General features: G+C 43.3%; 1 protein-coding gene across 1 annotated transcript in view; it reads right to left on the bottom strand.

Moving 5' to 3' along the window:
• Positions 1-20,956, bottom strand: part of LOC140204675 (von Willebrand factor C and EGF domain-containing protein-like) — a gene marked incomplete at its 3' end in the record, with an annotated part of 363,358 nt that overhangs the window by 11,682 nt on the left and 330,720 nt on the right. The window contains exons 17-21 of the mRNA XM_072271366.1: positions 20,067-20,149; positions 19,425-19,515; positions 14,914-14,996; positions 14,123-14,216; positions 10,043-10,125 (exon numbers count right to left, since the gene is read on the bottom strand). Coding sequence (XP_072127467.1) covers positions 10,043-10,125; positions 14,123-14,216; positions 14,914-14,996; positions 19,425-19,515; positions 20,067-20,149 — 434 coding nt within the window. The remainder of the gene's footprint in view (positions 1-10,042; positions 10,126-14,122; positions 14,217-14,913; positions 14,997-19,424; positions 19,516-20,066; positions 20,150-20,956) is intronic.

The following is a 20,956-nucleotide window of genomic DNA, read 5'->3' on the forward strand; positions in this document are numbered from 1 at the left end:
GGGCCGCCATCTTCCCTGCACGCCACCACCACATGCGAGACATGGGGGCGGCCATCTTGGTCGGCGCCACCTCCCACCGCCTACGACCAACGGGTGCTCACGGGGCACCTCACCACGCCGGACCAAGACAGCGACCCCACCCTGGCTTCTGTGACCCTCGACCAAAGCACTCTCCACCAGCTCGCAAGATCAATGATGGACATCCTGGTGGAGGGGCACAGGACAAGCTGCCTGTTTGACACAGGCAGCACGGAGAGTTTTATCCACCTGGCCACGGTGCAGCATTGTGGACTCATGATACGGCCGGTAAGTCAGAGGGTCACCATGGCCTCCAGGTCGCATACAACAGACATCCGGGGGGCTTGTGTAGCGACACTAGTGGTGCAGGGCACAGAATATCGGGACTTTACGTTACTGGTCTTGCCTCAACTGTGTGCCCCTGTGCTGTTGGGGTTGGACTTCCAGAGCCACCTGAAAAGCGTGACAATGAAGTATGATGGGCCCCTCCCGCCAATTACTGTCATAAATCCCCTGTTTTGTAGAGATATGTCACGTACCCCGCTACTGACCACACACACACACCGACCCGCGTATCCCACCCAACACCATGCCAACTGTCACACTACCGACACCACTTGCGGCCTCTCCACCCTCAGGATCCCTCCCCCACTGCTGTTCGCCAACCTGACCCCCGACTGTAAACCTGTGGCAACTAAAAGCAGGAGGTACAGCGCGGGGGACAGAGCCTTCATTAAGTCGAAGGTGCAGCGGCTGCTCAGGGAGGGGGTCATTGAGGCAAGCACAAGTCCTTGGAGGGCGCAGGTGGTCGTTGTTCAGAACGTGGAGAAGAATAGGATGGTCGTGGACTATAGCCAGACCATCAATAGGTTCACGCAGCTCGACGCGTACCCTCTACCCCGCATCGCGGATATGGTCAATCAGATAGCACAGTACAAGGTGTACTCGACCATAGACCTAAAATCCGCTTACCATCAGCTCCCCATCCGCCGGGAGGACCGCCCTTACACTGCCTTCGAGGTGGACGGCAGGCTTTATCAATTCCTGCGCGTCCCCTTTGGTGTCACGAATGGTGTATCTGTCTTCCAGAGGGCAATGGACCGGATGGTGGACCACCGGCCACGTTCCCATATCTGGATAACATCACCATCTGCGGTCACGACCAGCAGGATTACGACAACAACCTCCAAAAATTTCTCCAAGCGGCAAAATCTTTCAACCTCACCTATAACAAGGACAAGTGTGTATTTGGGACCACTCCACTTGCTATCCTTGGGTGTGTCGTGGAGAATGGAGTCACTGGCCCTGACCCCGACCGTATGCGCCCCTTGTTGGAACTCCCTCTTCCCAATACCCTCAGAGCCCTCAAAAGGTGCCTGGGCTTCTTTTCATATTACGCCCAATGGGTCTCTAACTATGCAGCCAAGGCCCGCCCCCGGTCAAGTCCACCACATTCCCCCTCTCTGCCGAGGCCCACGCAGCCTTCAACCGCATAAAAGGGGACATTGCCAAAGCAGCAATGCATGCGGTGGATGAGGCCATTCTCTTCCAAGTAGAGAGTGGCGCCTCCGACTTTGCGCTGGCTGCTACCCTCAACCAGGCAGGAAGACCAGTGGCGTTCTTCTCCCGTACCCTTCAAGGCCCTGAAATTCGGCACTCTGCAGTAGAGAAAGAGGCCCAGGCCATAGTGGAAGCTATAAGGCACTGGAGGCACTATCTTGCCGGCAATAGGTTCACCCTGCTAACTGACCAGCGCTCAGTCACATTCATGTTTAATAATCAGCAGCAGAGCAAAATCAAAAATGATAAAATTCTGAGGTGGAGAATCGAACTCTCCACCTACAACTATGACATCATGTACAGGCCTGGGAAGCTCAACGAGCCCTCCGATGCCCTATCCTGGGGAACATGCGCCAGCGCGCAGATCAACCGGCTATACGCCCTACATGTAGACCTTTGCCACCCGGGAGTCCCCAGCTTTTCCACTTCGTGAAAGCCCGGATCCTGCCTTACTCCCTTGAGGAGATCAGGATGATGACCAGGGACTGCCAAGTCTGCGCAGAGTGCAAACCGCACTTCTACCAACCCGAAAAGGCACCACTCATCAAGGCCACCCGCCCCTTTCAGCGACTGAGTGTTGACTTTAAGGGCCACCTTCCCTCCACCGACCGCAATGTGTACTTTCTTAACGTAATTGACGAGTACTCGCGGTTCCCCTTCGCCATCCCCTGCCCCGACACCACTACCACGTCAGTTATAAAAGCCCTGCGCAAGCTCTTCACTCTGTTCGGGTACCCATGCTATATCCACAGTGACAGAGGGTCCTCGTTTATGAATGACGAGCTGCGCCAATATCTACTGGCTAGGGGAATTGCAACCAGTAGGACCACGAGCTATAATCCCCGGGGGGATGGACAGGTAGAGGAGGAGAATGGCACAGTGTGGAAAGCCACACTCTTAGCCCTCAGGTCAAAGGGACTGCTGGTCTCCCGCTGGCAGGAGGTCCTTCCCGAGGCACTCCACTCCATCCGCTCCCTGTTATGCACAGCCACCAATGCCACCCCTCATGAGCGGCTCTTTTCTTTTCCCAGAAAATCGACCACTGGAACCACCCTACCATCTTGGCTGACGTCCCCAGGGCCAGTGCTGCTCCGGAAACATGTGAGGAGCAATAAATACTCCCCGATAGTCGAGTGGATTCACTTACTTCATGCGAACCCCCAGTATGCCTATGTGGTTTTACCTGATGGGCGGGAGGACATGGTCTCCATCCGCGACCTGGTGCCCGCAGGAGCTCCGGGCCCCTACCCTGAACACTCCATGGTGACTGTTGACCCCGTACCCACCAATGTATGTACCTACGAGACACCGTGCACCCCAAACCCTATACAGACACCACACGACACTCCCATACCAGGCGCGACGCACACGCACGAGGGATTACCGACGCCTAATGTGCTGGCACCTGAAGTCAGGCCGGAGCCAGCACAACCGCCATCACCAGTGCAATCACCGCCGGTGCTACGTAGATCACAGCGACGAACTCCACCGCCTGATAGACTTGACCTGTAAATATACTTCTTGTAAATATTGTCAGTCACTTCACCCCGCGGGACTCTTTTTTAAAAAAAGGAGGGGTGAATGTGGTAAACCATGTATATATGTTGTAACTCGGTTACCTGTCTGGACACACCCCTCTGCTGACTGCCCCTGTGGCTCCTCCCACAGGGTCCTGTATAAAGGTGTTCGCCTTGCCCCTCCCCCTCAGTCCGGGGGCAGAAACTCACTGTGGAGGTCGTATTGTACAGCGAATAAAAGCCTTTCAGTATTTTACCAAATCTCAGTCTTTTGGAGTAATTGAAGGTGCTTCAGTTATATGCTACCATGATCGGTGTGTCACTAATTTATCTGCTGAGTTTGAATTCCATCACAATAGCTGGGAAGATTAGGTTTCAAGTAATTGCATAATAATAAAACACTAGAATCAATGATGGCTTGCATGAAACTACCAGGCTGCAGTAAAAGATTTCCTGGTTAACATCTATCCTTCAAAAAATTCCTTATTCTGGCCTGCTTCTGATACTAGTCCCATGAATATGGGGTGGGGTGGGAGGAATCAAGACCGTACTCTGAAATGATCAAGGAAACCACTGAAGGACAATTACAGGTAGACAGCAATTGATAGAGACATTTTAAAAACTATTCTTTTTTGTGAAAATTACTAAGAAGGTGTGCATTTTTGAGAATTGACTTGTCAGGTTTTCCATTCAGTTTAGATTCATGACTACTGCCACAATGTGTGAAGACACCAACATCATTACAAAAGTCCATTGACTATCACTTCACGATATTTATGAAAACCAAAGAGGTATTATTTTCTGTCATAGTGCACTGTGACTGTAGACCATCGAAAATGCACACTTTAAACTTTGACTAATAAAGAACATATTTTCTTAAGAATTTAGTCTCACCAACTTTGAATTACCTGTATTGAAAACTAGATTTATGTACAGAACAATCTCTGAGCTTTAAATTTTTACACTGCAGTAAACATTTACAGGTGGAAATAATGATCTGATTTGCTGGCTATCGCTAGCATAATGGATAATTCCAGAAGCAGAGATCTAGCTATAATTAGGTCTGCTTAAACATTCTGCTTCCCAGGTTGATCTGAAATTATTCTCCAAATTTTATTTACCTGTTTAAATTAGAGCCTTCACGATTTTTCTAATGACCTTTCTTTTGTTTGCATATCACCTTTGAGAATATTTTCCATACATGCACAACAGAGATGGCAGGCTGCTCATGAACACAAAGGCAGAAGCATTTTGACTGCAAAGGGTGTCCCAGCAGTCAGGTCTCAGACTTAAACCCCTGAGAGTCTCAGGACAAATCAGACCTGTGCAACTTAAAAGCCTTCTTTAAACTACTTTACAGCTTTGAATGGTGAGATTGTCATTAGTTATGTTGGTGCCATACAGACACTCGTAGGGAATTCACAGAACTTTGAAAGGAAAAAAACTGCACATGATACAACAATTAAGTCACATGGGATCAATACTGAGTTGGTCCGTTGGATACAAAATTGGCATGGTTATAAAAGGCAGCGGTTAGTGATGGTCGGGTGGGGGGGCGGGAAGTGGGATATTCCTCGTCTGTGACCAGTGGTGGGCTGATTAATATTTTTGCAGACAACACGAACATTGGTAGAACGCTGGATAGTGAGGAGGGCTGTCAAAGGATAAGTAGGGCATAGGTCACTTGGAAAGTTGAGTGGAGAAATGGCAGATGAGGTTTAGACCACAAGACAAGACATAGGAGCAGAATTAGGCCATTCAGCCCATCGAGTCTTCTCCATCATTCCATCATGGCTGATCCCGGATCCCACTCAACCCTATACGCTTGTCTTCTCGTCATAACCTTTGATGCCCTGACCCATCAAGGAACTATTAACTTTTGCCTTAAGTATACCCACAAACCTGGCTTCCATCACAATCTGTGTCAGAGCATTCCACAGATTCACTACTCTGGCAAAATACATTCCTCCTTACCTCTGTTCTAAAAGGTCGCCCCTCAATTCTGAGGCTGTGCCCTCTAGTTCTGGATAGCCTCAACATAGGAGACATCCTCTCCACATCCATCCTATCTAATCCTTTCAACATTCAGTAGGTTTCAATGAGATCCCCAACCCCCACCCCCGCATTCTTCTAAATTCCAGTGAGCACAGGCCAAAGCTACCAAACACTCCTTATATGTTAACCCCTTCATTCCAGGAATCAGTCTTATAAACCTCCTCTGGACTCTCTCCAATAACAACACATCCTTTCTGAGATACAGGGTCCAAAACTGTTAACAATATTCCAAGTGTGGCCTGACTAGTGTCTTATAAAGCCTCAGCATTATCTCCATATTTTTATATTCTATTCCCCTTGAAATAAATGTCAACATTGCATTTGAGTTCTTTACCACAGACTCAACCTGTAAATTGACCTTCTTGGAGTCTTGCACAAGGATTCCTAAGTTCTTCTGCACGTCTGATGTTTGAAATGTCTCCCCATTTAGATAATAATCCACACTATTGTTCCTTTTACCAAAATGCATTATTATACATTTCCCAACACTGTATTCCATCAGCCACTTTTTTGCCCATTCTTCCAATTTGTCCTGCTGCAATCGCATTGCTTCCTCAGCACTACTTACCCCTCCACCTATGTTTGTATCATCTGCAAACATTGCTACAGAGCCACCAATTCCATTATCTAAATTATTGACAAACAATGTGAAAAATAGCAGTGCTAATACTGACCTGAGGAACACCACTAGTCACTGGCAGGCACCAGAAAAGTTCCCTTTATTCCCACTCACTTTCTTCTATCTGTCAGCCATTCCTCTATCCGTGCCAGTATCTTCCCTGTTATGCCATAGGATTTTATCTTGTTAAGCAGCCTTGTGTGTGGCACCTTATCAAAAGCCTCCTGAAAATCTAAGTAAATGACATCCACCGCCTCTCCTTTGTCCATCCTGCATGCTACTTCCTCAAAGAACTCTAACAGGTTTGTCAGGCAAGAGTTCCCTTCACAGAAACCATACTGACTGACTTATTTTATCATTAGTATCCAAGTACCCTGAAATCTCATCCTTAATAAAGGACTCCAACACTTTCCCAACCATTGAGGTTAGCTTAACTGGCCTATAATTTCCTTTCTTTTGCCTTCTTCCCTTCTCAAAGAGTGGAGTGATATTTGCAATTTTCTAGTCCTCCAGAACTATTCCAGAATCAAGTGATTCTTGAAAGATCATAACCAATACATCCATTATCTCTTCTGCAACCCCGTTCAGAACTCTGGGATGTAGTCAATCTGGTCCAGGTGACTTATCCACCTCAAGATCTTTTGAGTTTTCCTAGCACTTTTTCCTTTGTAATAGCAATGACACTCATTCCTGCTCCCTGACCCTCACGGACCTCTGGCACACTGCTAGTGTCTTCCACAGTGAAGACTGATGCAAAGTATTTATGAAGTTCATCTGCCATTTCTCCATTCCTATCTCACGAGCATCATTTTCTGGTGGTCTAATTTCAACTCCCAACTCCCCTTTGTTTTTTATATAACTGAAAAAAAACATTTAGTATCCTGCTTTATATTATCAGCTAGTTTGACCTCATATTTCATCTTCTCCCTTCTTATGGCTTTTGTAGTTGCTTTTGTTGGATTTTAAAAACTTCCCAATCATCCAGCTTCCCACTCATTTTTGCGACATTACATGCCCTTTCCTTGGTTTATAATGCAGTCCTTAACTTCCCTTGTCATCCACGATTGCCTACCCCGCCACATGAGAACAACTTCTCTGCAACATATCTATCCTGTGCCTTGTGAACTATTCCCAGAAACTGCAGCCACTTCTGGGCTGCCAACATCCCATCAGTATCCCCCTCCAATCCACCTGAGCAAGTTCCTCTCTCATGCCTCTGTAATTCTCTTTATACTGATACTGATATGTCTGACTTATGCTTCTCCCTCTCAAATTGTAGTATGAATTCAATCATGTTATGATCACTGCCCCTAAGGGTTTCTTCACCCTAAACTCCCTCATAAAATCTGGATTATTTTACAACACCCAATCTAACACGGCCTTTTCCCGAGGAGGCTCAAGCACCAGCTGCTCTATAAAGCTGTCTCAAAGGCATTCATCAAATTCCTTTTCTTGCGATCTGACACCAACCTAATTTTCCCAATCCCCTTGCGTATTGAAATCCCCCATTACAAATGTGACATTACCCTTATTATATTCCTTTCCAGCTCTGTTTGCAATCTCAACCCCACATGTTGGCCACTATTTGGAAGCCTAAATATGGTTCCCATTTTTTTTAAAACCTTACAGTTTCTTAACTCCACCCACAAAGATTCAACATTCTCTAACCCTATGTCACCTCTTTCTAAAGTAGTAGTTCCATCTCTTGCCAATACAGCCACACCACTGCTTATGCCTTCCTGTCTGTTCTTTTGATACAAAGTATATCCTTTGATGTTAAGCTCCCAGCTACGGCCTTCTTTGAGCCATGACTCAGTGATGTCCACAATGTCATACTGACCAATCTTTAATTGCACTGCAAGTTTGTTCACCATATTCCAAATGTTACTCACATTTAAATACAGCACCTTCAGGCCTGCAGTCTTTGCCTTTTTGAATTTTGCCCCTATGATACAATTTAACTCTGCTCTGTCTCCCTTTGTACCCAATCAATGGCTTGTCTTTCCTTAAGTTCATGTTTCACCTGTCATCTACTTGTAAACCTGCTGGCTCATACTGGTTCCCATTCCCCTGCCATATTAGTTTAAACCAATCGCAATAGCTCTAGCAAACCTGCCTGCAAGAATATTGGTCCCCCTCGAATTCAAGCGCAACTCGTCCCTTTTGTACAGGTCACAGCTGCCCCAGAAGAGGTCCCAATGATCCAAAAAAAAACCTACCCCTGCTCCAATTCTTCAGCCACGCATTTACCTGCCGCCTTATTCTATTCCTATTCTCACTATTGCATGGCACAGGTAGCAATCCCAAGATTACTACCCTAGAGCTACTCAGCTTCCTTTCTAATTCCCTGTATTCTGTTTTCAGGACCGCCTCCCTTTTTCTACCCATGTCGTTGGCACCAATAAGCACCACGAGTTCTGGCTGGTCACCCTCCCTTTTCGGGATATTGTGGACATGCTGAGAAACATCGTGGACCTTGGCACCTGGGAGGTAAACTACCATCCATGTTTCTTTTTCGTGTCCAAAGAAGCACCTATCTGTCGCCCTAACAATAGAGTCCCCTATTACTGCTGCTATCCTTTTCAGTTCCCTTCCCTTCTGAGCCATAGGGATGTTTGAGGTATCCCACTTTCAGAGGTCAATACAAGAGGAAAGAGTACAGTAAATGGCAGGAAATGTTGCATTATTGATCTGAGAGTACCTGCCCACAGCTCCCCAAAGGCAGCGAATCAAGGGAATAGAGAGCTAAAGGCAGCACAAGGCGACTTGCCTTCATCAGCCAGGGTGCTAGTACAGAAGCTGTCAACTCATGTGGCAACTGTATAAAACTTTGATTAAGCCACTGTGAGGTTCCAGTCACCACACTATAGGAAGGGTACAGAGGCTTTGGACAAGGGCCAGAAGAGGTTCATCGGGACATAACTTAGAATAAAGAATAAGGAAAAAATGGACAAACTTGGATATTTTCCCTGGACCATTGGAAGCTGAAGGATGACCTGATGGAAGCATATAAAATTATGACAGGCATTGATAAGGATAGGTAGAGTTTTTTTATCCCTAGGAGTTAAGCACTAGGAGACATAGCTTTAAGTTGAGAGGGAGAAAGCTTAAAGTTTAGTGCTTCTCGGGGGAGGTGGTAGACGCAGATATAAAAGCGACATTCAAGAGGCATTAGGATAGGCATATGGTATGGACACATAGGGATTAAAGGGATACAGGCAATGTGTAAGAAGGCGGAATTAGTTAGACTGGCAACATGGTCTGAACAGATATGATGGCCCAAAGGGGCTATCTTCTATGGAAAGCTGAAATAAGAAAACAGAAAATAATGAAAATACCCAGCAGGTCAGGAAATAACTGACAAAATACTCTAGACTCACATTCAGCATACATCGTTACCTTGTGTATGAATGCAAGTAAAGTTGGAATGAAAATGTTCCACAGATCCTGTACAATTTATTCTACCACAGCAGCTTAAAATCCCCACGGACAGCTCTGTATAAACAGGCATAACGTGGAAGCCTAAAGCAAAACTAAAATCATTTCATCCACTTAATTGAAATTATCTCCATGATTAATCCCATTGATCCAGCTATTTCATTTATGTTTAGTTAATTATTTTAGACAAATTTGATTTTCATAGAAAGCTTACAGCACAGGAGTCCTTTTGTCCCATCAAGCTCTTGCTGGCTTTGTATACAAGTTCTCTAGAAACTCATGAGATCACAAAAGCTGGAATTATGTTTGGTGTTCTCAGCTCTCTCCCTGTTGACCATTTTTTCTTTTTTTGTTCACCAAATTAGCTCCCTCCTGAACGTCAAAATTAATTCCAGCTACTACAGCATAAAGAAGGTTTTCCTCATTATTATGGCTCTTCTGCCAATTATCTTCATTCTACATACATATTGGTTCTTGACCCTTCCATCGATGTGAACAGTGTTTTCTGTACCAACTTTATACAGATCCTTCATGTTTGTAAAAATCACAAGCATTGTCCACATGCATAACTAAAGTTCAAAATTCATTTTTCATATTTTCAATTTATTATGAAAGTACATAGATTCATTTTCTTGTGGGCATTCCTAATAAATAAAAAGAACCTAATAATAATAATAAAGCAATCAATATCAAGACCATGAGATGAAGTGCCCTTGAAAGTGAGTCTATAGGTTGTGGGAACAAGTTCAGTATTGGGGTGAGTGAAATTGTTTGAAGTTATCTCCTCCGTTGAAGAGCCTGATGGATAGGGGTAATAATTGTTCAGATCACCTACCGTACAAAGGCAAACAACACAAGGGTCTGCAGCTGAGATGTAATAACCCCCGTCTTCTAGAACCTGACCGTCGTACAGACACACTATGGAAAATGTGCAAATACGCAGGTTAGAAAATACAGTAACAGCAGTTTCATTTAATAACAGATACACACTGTATACTGGATTATAATGTGCCCAAGCATCAGTTCCATACTAATTAAATTACACTTTGACAATAACACAAAGTTTAAAAAATGATCAGGTAGCCAGAAACAGCACAAGCGAGAACTGCAGCAAGTTCTATTTATATAGCACTTATTTTAGCAAAATGTATCTGTACAACAATGCCGTCAAACACATTTTGGCAGGGAGCAATAAGAAGAGACAATCATTGTATGCGCCATTGCTGAGCAAGTTTTAAGAAGTACCTTAAAGGGGAAAGAGAAAGAAGTTGCAAAGCTTGTGGTTGGGGACAGTAGGTGGGAGGGAATACACAGACAAGAGCCTTGAAAACTCACAACATGGCTGACAATGGGGAAATAATAAAGTACCAAGATGCTTATTTCAGCAGAATTAGCAAAGTGCAGGATGTAGGAGTTTTACAGAGATTCAAGTGGCAGATAAGTTCTAAAATATGGGTCTTGATTAGGCATCAGTCCATTTATGTTTAAGTAAAGCAGGCTCTGGAGCAGACCATGAATATTCAGAGTGGACTATCAACCGATATTTGCTCTGTGGAGGTCATCTTAATACCAATGTTCATTACCTTTGTGGAGCAATATTCCTGTCTGCTACAGGAGGCCAACAATTAAGAGCAGACATTGGCCAGGCTTGAAGCAATGTATATGACTTACCTGGCTTTTAGAAATTGTTACAATAAATTTGACTGTTCATGGTTATTTTTTGATTTAATGTTTATTCACAAATATCTTGAGTATTTCAAATGCGTAAGAAGACAGTGGTCTTAGTAAAACAACAGGTCTGTTAATAAGCAGTAACTGTAATGAAGACATGGTGAGGATTGTAACTGTGGTCCCATCTACTTCTAACTAGGTGTTGGGAAGGTTCATTTCTGGCACAGGCATGTGCTCAATCCCTGACAAAAGGATGACCTACACAACAGTTGGCACACCACATTCCTAATCCATTTCTTGATATCAACTTGATATTAATTGCCATCTTTGAAGCTTTTAGAATGAAAATCTCACTTTACCAAAAGTTGACCCCATTACCTTGTCAATCACCAGATGCACCTGAAGTATCAAGGATTTTGAAAGTGAAAATTCAGACTAGTCATCAAACTCAGCCAGACTTACAAAGAATCAATAACAAAACATTAATTCTGATCATTACATTTCTGAACTGTATGATGCACAATACCACAGTGGAGTCAATCATTTTATCAAAATAGTTCTCACAGGAGACGGGGAGATGAGTCCTTGCCACAACCAAGGTAACGCAGCTGCATTGCCATCGGTCTCACTAATGAACGAGTGAACTACTTTTGTAGTATTCTACATTACCAAAGTCCAACAGGATCTTGCAATCACGATATTAATATCCAAGACAATTACTTGCACTGTGTGCCATCCAATGGTAGACAAGTTCAGGAAACAATGCAATAACGGTACGTTATAAGTGTAGCTCCATCGCTATTGAGAAATTCACTGATGGAATAGTCCTGCAGTACCTGTTGTTTTTTTTTAATACAATCGCAGTGACTTCTGATCATGAAAAAAGGCATACAAGATGAGCAAATACACCTTTGATTGGACCTGGAGTGGTCATTGCATCTGAGACTGGAGTTACCTTACTGGTCTCCATATTTAATAGATCATTGTTCAGAATTTCTACAATTTTCGACATGATACCACCAGATGATACATCTTCCTCTGTCCAGTAAGGGGAAACATTCCTTTAGGGTCAGATTCGTTCTTCCAACTCCACCTAAACCCATTCTTTTTCATGACATCTTCCTGTACAACCATCAGAGAATACGATGCCAGCCCCTTTCTACCACTCACAGAATATATGCAATAATCAGTTGAACCAGCAATTTGTGTGTAGATCATAGGGTATTCCTTACAATCGCAGCATATAGCATTCCCGTACAGTATATGCTATATAGTTTCCCTGGTACTGTATTGTGGAAACCAGAAGCAGGTACTGTACAGCGCTGTTCACCCTGTGAGAAAGAATCCAAGCCTCAAGTTGCCCGTCCTTTTTAATAATGCATCCCAATTCCATCTTGCCCTTATTGTCTCCTATTCCAACAATGCTCAATACGAGCTTATCATTGAAGTTTTTAAATCAGATGATCAGCTGTTACAAACTTTTCTCGGGCATTTTCAGCATTTGAAGTCTTTTTAACTGCTCTCCTTTTCTACAATTTTATATTTCGCCCTTCATCCCCGAATTACACCCTACAGTCACATCTGTTGTTATTCACTTGTCTTCACCACCTAATTCCAGTTGGTTCCACTGCCAGTAAGGGCTTTGAATCTTATTTATTTATTAACATAGAGAGGAGACCAGGTCCTTCTGGCTCTTCGAGCCGCGGGGCCCGGCAATTCCCGGATTTAATCCTAGCCTAACTGTGGGACAACTTGCAATGACCAATTTACCTACCAACTGGTACGTCTTTGGACTGAGGGAAGAAACCGGAGCACCTGGAGGAAACCCACATGGTCGTGGGGAGAATGCACAAACTTTTTAATGGGTAGTGGCAGGAATTGAACTCGGATCGCTGGTACTGTAAATTCTTGTGCCAACCACTATACTACCGTGCCGTCCCCGTGCATCACCTTTTCTCTGTCTTCCTCTTTTGCAGGGGGCACAGAGTGAGATAAAAGAGGCCTTTTCTGGTTGGCTGTTGATGATTAGTGGTGTTCCGCAGGGGACTGTGCTTAGGCTGCCTCTATTCGTGTTCTGTCAATAATTTGGACAACATAATTGATGGCTTTGTGGACAACATAAAGATAGATGGAGAGGCAGGTGGAATGAGGAAGCAGGGAGTGTGCAGAAGAACTGAGACATATTAGGAGAATAGACAAAGAAGTGGCAGATGGAAAACAAGTGTGGAGATGTGTATAGTCATGCACTTTGGTAGACAGGATAAAGGTATTGGCTATTTTATAAATAGGGAACAAATTCAGAAATCTGATGGGAGTCTGAGTGCAAGATTCCCTTAAGGTTAATATGCAGGTTGAGTTACTGGTAAGGAAGGCAAATGCAATTTTAACATACATTTTGAAAGGACTAGAATATAAAAGCAGGGATGTAATTCTGAGGATTTATAAGGCAGTGGTCCGACTGCATTTGGATCATTGTGAGCAGTTTTGGGCTCCATACCCAACAAGGAATATACTGGCATTAGAGAGGGTCCAGAGGAGTTTCGTGAGACTGATCTCAGGAATGAATGGGTTAACATATGAAGAGTGTTTGATGGCTCTGAGCCTGGTAGCTGTTGGGAGTTTAGAAGAATGAAGGGGATCATAATGAAACATACTGAATATTAAAAGGTCTAGAATGAATGGACAAGGAGAGGACGTTTCCACTATTAGGAGAGTCTAGGACCAGAGTGCATAGCCTCAGAATACAAGCTACATCCTTTTAGAAGATTGATGAAGAGGAATTTCTTTAGCCAGAGGGTGGTGAATCTGTGGAATTCTTTGCCACCGATGGCTGTGGAGAACAAATCTTTGGGTACACTTAAAATGGAGGTTGATAGATTCTTGTTTCGTAAGGGTGTCAGCGGTTACAGGGTGACGGCAGGAGAATGGGGTTGAGAGGGATAATAAATCAGACATGATGGAATGGTGAAGTAAAGTCAATCTGTAGATCTTATGGTCAATGGTCTTTTGGTCACCCCACCCCTCTCTCCCACAATTCCTCGCAACTTTAATCATGTTATTATCAGTCTTAAAATCTCTAAGTTTACCCTAAACTCTCCCTTAGCAAATGGTCCCAGATCGGAAAAAAAAAGTCCACTGTTTTCCGTCTCTAGTTTCTGTTGGTGGAAGGAAAACACATGGGTGGTGCATGGACTTCACTGCCACTGGTTCCCCAGCTGGTGGATACAAGGAGTGTTTATCTTACCTGAGCATGTCGGGCAGCAGTCGCCTGGGACAGAATGGGGATGACCACAGGAAGGGGGCTCACACTTCTGAACTTCGCAACTTACTTCTCCCATCTGTTTGAGACAGTCAAGCAGAAATTGAGCAGTGGTGTTGGTGCAGGCGAGGCGGCCAGAGAAAGTGCAGGTGATGTGAGCAGCGTGTGAGGGAGGGAGAGTAGAGGGAAGACTGAGAACAAGGGAAAAAGTGAGAGCAAATGAGAGTAAGGCAGTTAGTAGAAAAGAGGATTGTAAAGAGAAACAGAAAGAAAACTGATGAGTGACAAGGCATTACCAGACACAGAAAGATGGAAAGATCAGGGCAGCATTTCTAAGAAATCATAAAGGATAGAAAAACAACTTTCAAAAGCATCCTATTAGCGTCATTTTAGTTAATTACATTAAGTACAGATGTTAGCAATGATACTTCTAAAGTCAGCATTTACTAATAGGTTATTTGGGACTAAATGTTGATTTGTACTGCATCTCCAGTTTAACATAAACACAAATTATATGTTAATAATACAAACTTTTCTTTTGTTCATTTAGCAGATAGTTACAGCACTGGTCAATTGCAATCCAATATCAATATTCAGCCAGTTTCCTCTCACTGAGCTATTCTGCTCTGGCTGGTGTGCTTTCCCCACCTGTTCAACAGGTGTCATGCTTCATCCCACCCTCCGAACCATCTTGGTGTTTCCCTGTAGTAAGCATCACTGCCTGTCCTTGATCTTTTCATGAGAATCAGAGAACGTCTTCTCAGAGTAGAACTTACTTGGCAGATGCAGTAGTGGCAGGGTCTGTTTTCAGGTTGAAATGTCTGGCCATTGGTGACCTTCCTCCCTTCATAGTTGCAGTCTGAAAGGGAAAGAGCACATGAATGTATATGTGCCACAATAAAGATGAACTCTGTATCTTAACACTTCACTGTTAGTGACAAGTCCTCATTTTCCAGCAAAACTATTCAGTTACACACAGAGGGCAAGGAACTGTTACTGATACACCACTTAGACTGAGAATATTCTTCCAGCTCTTAGACATATGGTTTACTGAAGATGGAGATGGACAAACTACACTGAGACTTCCATCAAGCTTAGCAATGTGTAAGAACAGGAGGGAATGGATTTCCCTTCATGTGAAATGGACTAACCAACTTTGCACCCCTGTTTTGTTAATCTATATTCAGGAGACAGTTAGGCTATTCCAAATACAAAGGTAAAGTTCAATACTCAGAAACTCTGAACCCCAAAGCACATCAAAGGGATGTGCCTAATGTATAAGCTGGACAGTGATGAAAAAAAGATAGCAGGCGTTGAAGGAAGAGCCCAGTCATTAGAGGCAGCTGGGGGGGACAGAAAGCAGTAAAAGAGTTTAGGATGGAGCATTGGACGCAGAGGAGAAGGTGGGTGTGTGGAGTTTGATCACAAGAGGTGGCTGGGTGATCAACTTTCACTACTTTGTGCATGGTGATGGATAATTCTCAAGCTATGCTCCTTTGGGATGTGGTGTTGGATTGCTTTCAACGTCTAGTGCCTTTCAGTAATTCTGTTATTTTACCAATTTGTACTTAATTATGCCAGAGCCAATGACATTTCTCTGAATGCAGTCATAGCCATTGCAGAATTATTCAGATTTCAGCAAAATTGATAGAAATGGAAAGCTGAACATATTACAAAGTTAGGATAACAATATTACACATCTGGTTCATCCCAAGCAGTTGGTAGAACACAGAACTCTGATTTCTATCGAACTGGGTTGCCAAATGCAGTCACACCATGACACAGGAAAAAGAATAGGCATTATGCCTGGAGACATCTTCTGTTCTCACCTACAAAAAGTATGTAGATGATTACAGTATACGCACAGCAGCGTAACCTGGAGCTTCAGAAGGGATAACACATTCTCTAAGGAGAGCAAGGTCATAGTCATTCAGTAGTTTATATTCTTAACCTGGGATCCTAGACATTGTTTCATGGATGCAGGGCTCAATTGCTAACAGAGAACTTGATCCAGAACAGCATCTCATTTGTCAGCATATTTAATCATTCTCTCCATTCCCTGTTGGCATAAAGCAGTTCTATGAACAATCAACCTCTGATTGTGCATTCTCTCATTGGTTCCATACAATTCACCTTTTCCCTATTTATTAATCAATAACTAGAAAAGGTTAGATACAAAAAAGAGAAGTTTCATTGATGTGGGACAATATTGCTTTCTATCTGTACTGCCCTTTGGCCTTAACAGTCACGTACTTACAGATATTGATTGCAACATTCTAACAGTAAACCCAACTGTCTTCCTCAGGCAGGAGGTAGTCAAATGACAAGTCCCCCTAGAGCTTCCTCCTTGTATACCCTCTCAAGTGAGCAGGGCATTGGTGGCGCTTAATGCTCAATCCTGATTGACTGCTACTGAATTTCCTATTCCTGAGTGGTTAGTTTGATTGGTTGATTTATGAGGCCAAACCCTGTATCAATGAGTTGTGTACTCTACACTTCTATTACCATGCTAAAAATATATATGTTGATGAGACTCGAAGGCCATTGAAGACCAGGATAGTAGAACATAAGAGTGCCTTATAAAAGCTTGAGAGCAGAGTGAAGTGGGATTGCTGAACACTCTCTATCATGCTCATGTAAACCAAGGTCTGATGAGACCAACATCCTTGGCAAGGAAGAGAATGTTTACAAGAGAAAGATTAGGGAAGATTAGAGTATTACTGGAGATGGAGCATGTGGGGATCAAAATGTATGTTTAAGGAGTGTACAGATAGCTCCAGTCTGGGACCATGCATTTCTAAAAAGGGTTTGGCCTAAAAATAAATCAACCAAACAGAGCAAGGCCAATTCAAACTAACAAATCAGGGTAGGCAATTCAGATCCAGCCAATCAGGATTGAGCATTAAGCCCACCCATGCCCTGCTCACTTGAGAGGGTATACAAGGAGGTATCTCCAGGGCGACTTGTCATTAAACAAGAAGGGAAGGAATTATATTGACTTGACTTAGAATTGGGCCTACTACACTTAATAATTCCTTATGTTATTTTGGAAAACATCATTCTGGGGTATGTAAGTGTTGTCATCATTTTGAAACAGGTGAACGCATTCTTTTACATTGTGAAGCATATAAGGTTGAAGAAAGCAAATGCAGGCTGCGGTACTGTCTTTGAGGGTCGAAAGTTTTCATTTACCGTCTTTAAGTTATAGAAACGACTTTTAATTTTATTCACAATATTGTCTTCATTACTTACAATCTATATGGCTTTTTGTGGTAATTTAGTTTTCATTTGATAAAGAATGAGTAGGGGTTTTATTTCCCAGCTCTCTACACTACACTCCTGTCCAGCTGGTGGTGGTAATGCCCTTTTAAATTGGACTGCCAACTGCCATTAAAAGTCGGAAGAAGAAGAAGGAACTTGTCATTTGACTAACTTGTGCCTGAGGAGGATGGTCAGGTTTGCTGTTGAAACGGTGAAATCAGTATCCGCAAGTATGTGACTGTTAAGGCCAAAGGGTAGTATGGGTAGTCACAAAGCTTCTGTAGTCAACATTGCTTTCTGCCTGCTTACCTATCCTGGAAATAAACCAGAGGCATCATTAAACCAGGTAGCCTTTGAATATCACAAGTCTACTGTGAAATCAAAGATTCTATCTGGAGCTCAGATTTCTTCCAAATGTCTTTTCAAATATGGAACTGAACCACAGTCACTAACACTATCTCAATTTACAAAAAGATCACCGGTTTTATATCTTGCAGCTCCTTATCGGACATCACCAAGGGGGTGGGTGGGGGGGGGGTACGATCACCATTTCAATACATTGAATTTATTACCTCTTACAAGGCTATTAAAATAAGCTATTAATTCTGATCTTGCTTCGGGTAACCAATGTTACTCATTCCATTATGAATAAAGCTGGTCACGTGAGTTCCATGCCACATTTCCAATGATGCACAAATGAAATAATAATAAGTTTCTTGCTTTTACAAAGCTACACAAAGGTGACTGGGTTTCCACTGGATAGCACAGCGGTGCAGCAGTTCGAACTCAAGTGACCCGGTTTTAATCTTGACCTCCTATGCTCGCTGTGTGGAGTTTGTATATTTGCTCTGTAAATTTCTCCTTAGTTTCTTCCTACATCATTGTCCCTACCACAGGTAGAGCTGAGGAGAACTGAAGGGTTTATCCCTGAGATGTACAACAACTTGACGTACTTCGTACATGCCATCCACGATGCTTGTCTATGCTCATCCCACTTGTCTACATTAGCCCTACATTGATCTCTGCCTTTCCTATCCAAGTACCTGTCCAAACACTTCCTAAGCAGTGTAATTGTATCTGCTACCAGCACCTCCTCTGATTATTACAGATAGATACAGATTACAGATCATTACAGATCTCTGCGATTATCTAATTCAGATATCCTTGAAATTTCACCCCTCACACCTTAACCCTGTGCCCTTGAACTGGGAAAATGGTTCTGACTATTTATGAGGGGCAGAGATGGTATAATTTTATTAACCTCTATAAGGTCACTCTTCAGCCCATGTTTCAGTGAGAATAAACCGGGTTTATCCATTCTCTCCTTTGTAATCTATAATTACAGCCATCTTTTCCAACACCCTGGTGAATCTCCTCTGCACTCTATTCATTATTATCTTATTCTTGCTTAGTATGTGATCAGATAGAGAATGTACCCTGGTTGGTATACAGCTGCCAAGTTTCATATGGGATTTCTGATGGTGGTTCATAGGATTGTATAGAATACTTCAAGTGTGTTCTAACCAATACTCTGTAAACCTGCATCATGACTTCCCCACTCCTCATCAACCACACTGTCTGTTAGATCTACTGGAGCAAAGGTTTCTCTTTCTGTAAGACAATGAAGTTGAAGTCTTGCAAATTATGTTCTTCTTGCTGATCTGTTCCTTTTCATAAAATTTATCTACAAGCCTAAAAGTATTCTTCTAAAAACACATTCCAGTCATTGCACTGAAGTTAGCCTCGATAGTGTATACTCTTCTGTAAAAATGCATACATCTTGGCATAATTTCTGTCTACACACACACTCCAGGGAACAATATACAGCAGTCACCAACAGTCATTTTGGTTAATGTCAATCAGCTAATGAAATAGCCCCATTGTCCCTATTGGTTGACAGCTACTGTGGCCAATAGAGGATATTATTTGGTCGGTATACAGCTGAGAAGTACCACAAAGGGCTCCTAGTTACAGTTCACAATCCTCAACTGCAGCAGAATATCTGGGATACTGTAATAGCACATACCCATACAAAGGGGGCAGCACTCGCCTTCAGAATGGAAAGGATAGGTGCAGTGAACTTTGCACTCCACAGGAGAGCAGGCGGCAGAGCCAGACTGTGGAAGGGAAACAGGACAGAATGTTAGGTGTTGCTGCAGTTAGTCCTAATGGGTCTATTTGACCTGAAGATAATAATTCAGCAAATGGTGAAATGTAGTAATAAAACCAGAATAATATAATAGGACTGTACTATAAATAGAGCAAGAAATGACCTGGGTCATGCCTGATTGTCAACTTACTCTGAATTTTTAACTGAACAGCTTTCACTTGGCAGTCATAAATTTCCAACCACCCACATCAACCATCCTGCGCAGAAAACCATTTGACTATTTTGCAAACTTCCTCGCCAGGAGATAAAGCATGTCAGTGTGAGAGTGACAAACTACAAACTCAGCAATATTATTATTTGATAATAACCTCTGCCAGGTGCATTCTGTCACTCCATAAAACAGTAAGGTAAATGAAATCCAAGCTATAAGCAGCCCAAAGTCAAATCACATGATTAAAACATTAGCTCTATTGAAATCCAAAGTCTTAATCTTTGTAAAAATATCAATGTGATAAAAATGAATAAGGTTTGGAATATGAAAGAACTGTACACACCCACCAGACAGATGCAGGTGAGGCAAGAGTCTACAGATGAGGGAAAAGTCTCATTATTCTGATAGATCATCCCACCATAGGCACAACCTATAAGAAGAATAAAAATGTTAGTGTTAGATATAACACGATCACCATAACTACCAATCAACAATAACGATAGTAATTAAGTTTGATAATAGTCGCCCCTGTGGATTTGCAGTAATTAAGTTGTTTCCTAAGGTTGCCATAGCCGGGGTTGGTAGTGGGGATAAGCTCTCACTACCTATAAAGTGCTCCAAATGGCGTGCGACTCTAACAGCCTCTGATAACCAAGTCCAACTCTTGGCCTTCACATGTGGCTTAGCTACTCGGCCTGGTGGAACTGTTTCTACTGACAAGAGAAGGGGCAAAGGAGGACCACTGGTGCTTCAAAACCAGTTGCTTCAGGCAGGTGGGACTCATTATCCTTGGACAGCAGCCCACCAAGGGGAAGGAAAACACTTGATTTTAAACCTCCGCTGCCTTGCGGCCATACCCAGCCACTGGAAAGTCTTTGAGAGTAAACCCCGAAGAAGGAATCCAGGGCCGGGGTCCCTAAGGCATTTTGATGATGTTTACAACTTCACTCTGGCAACCTCTGCGACGACACTGGTGCTAAGCTGTATCAGCTCTTGCCCTTCCCTTGGACTACATCAGTGACATGGAGAGGGGGAGCCCACTGCATGGGCAACAGCCGGCTCTTCAAATCTTCCTGCCCAGGCTTGCGCCCTGGAGAGGACACAGTCCACCAGAGGCACACACCCATGTTCCCCTGGGATTGACGGCTACCTACTACTATTGAAGGTACCATGGCTGCCATTGACACACAGCAGTGCCATTGATCCTGGATGTTTTGCTGGAATTATTCAGCACTTG

The sequence above is a fragment of the Mobula birostris genome, chromosome 11 (assembly GCF_030028105.1).
Source record: "Mobula birostris isolate sMobBir1 chromosome 11, sMobBir1.hap1, whole genome shotgun sequence".
NCBI lineage: Eukaryota > Metazoa > Chordata > Chondrichthyes > Myliobatiformes > Myliobatidae > Mobula > Mobula birostris.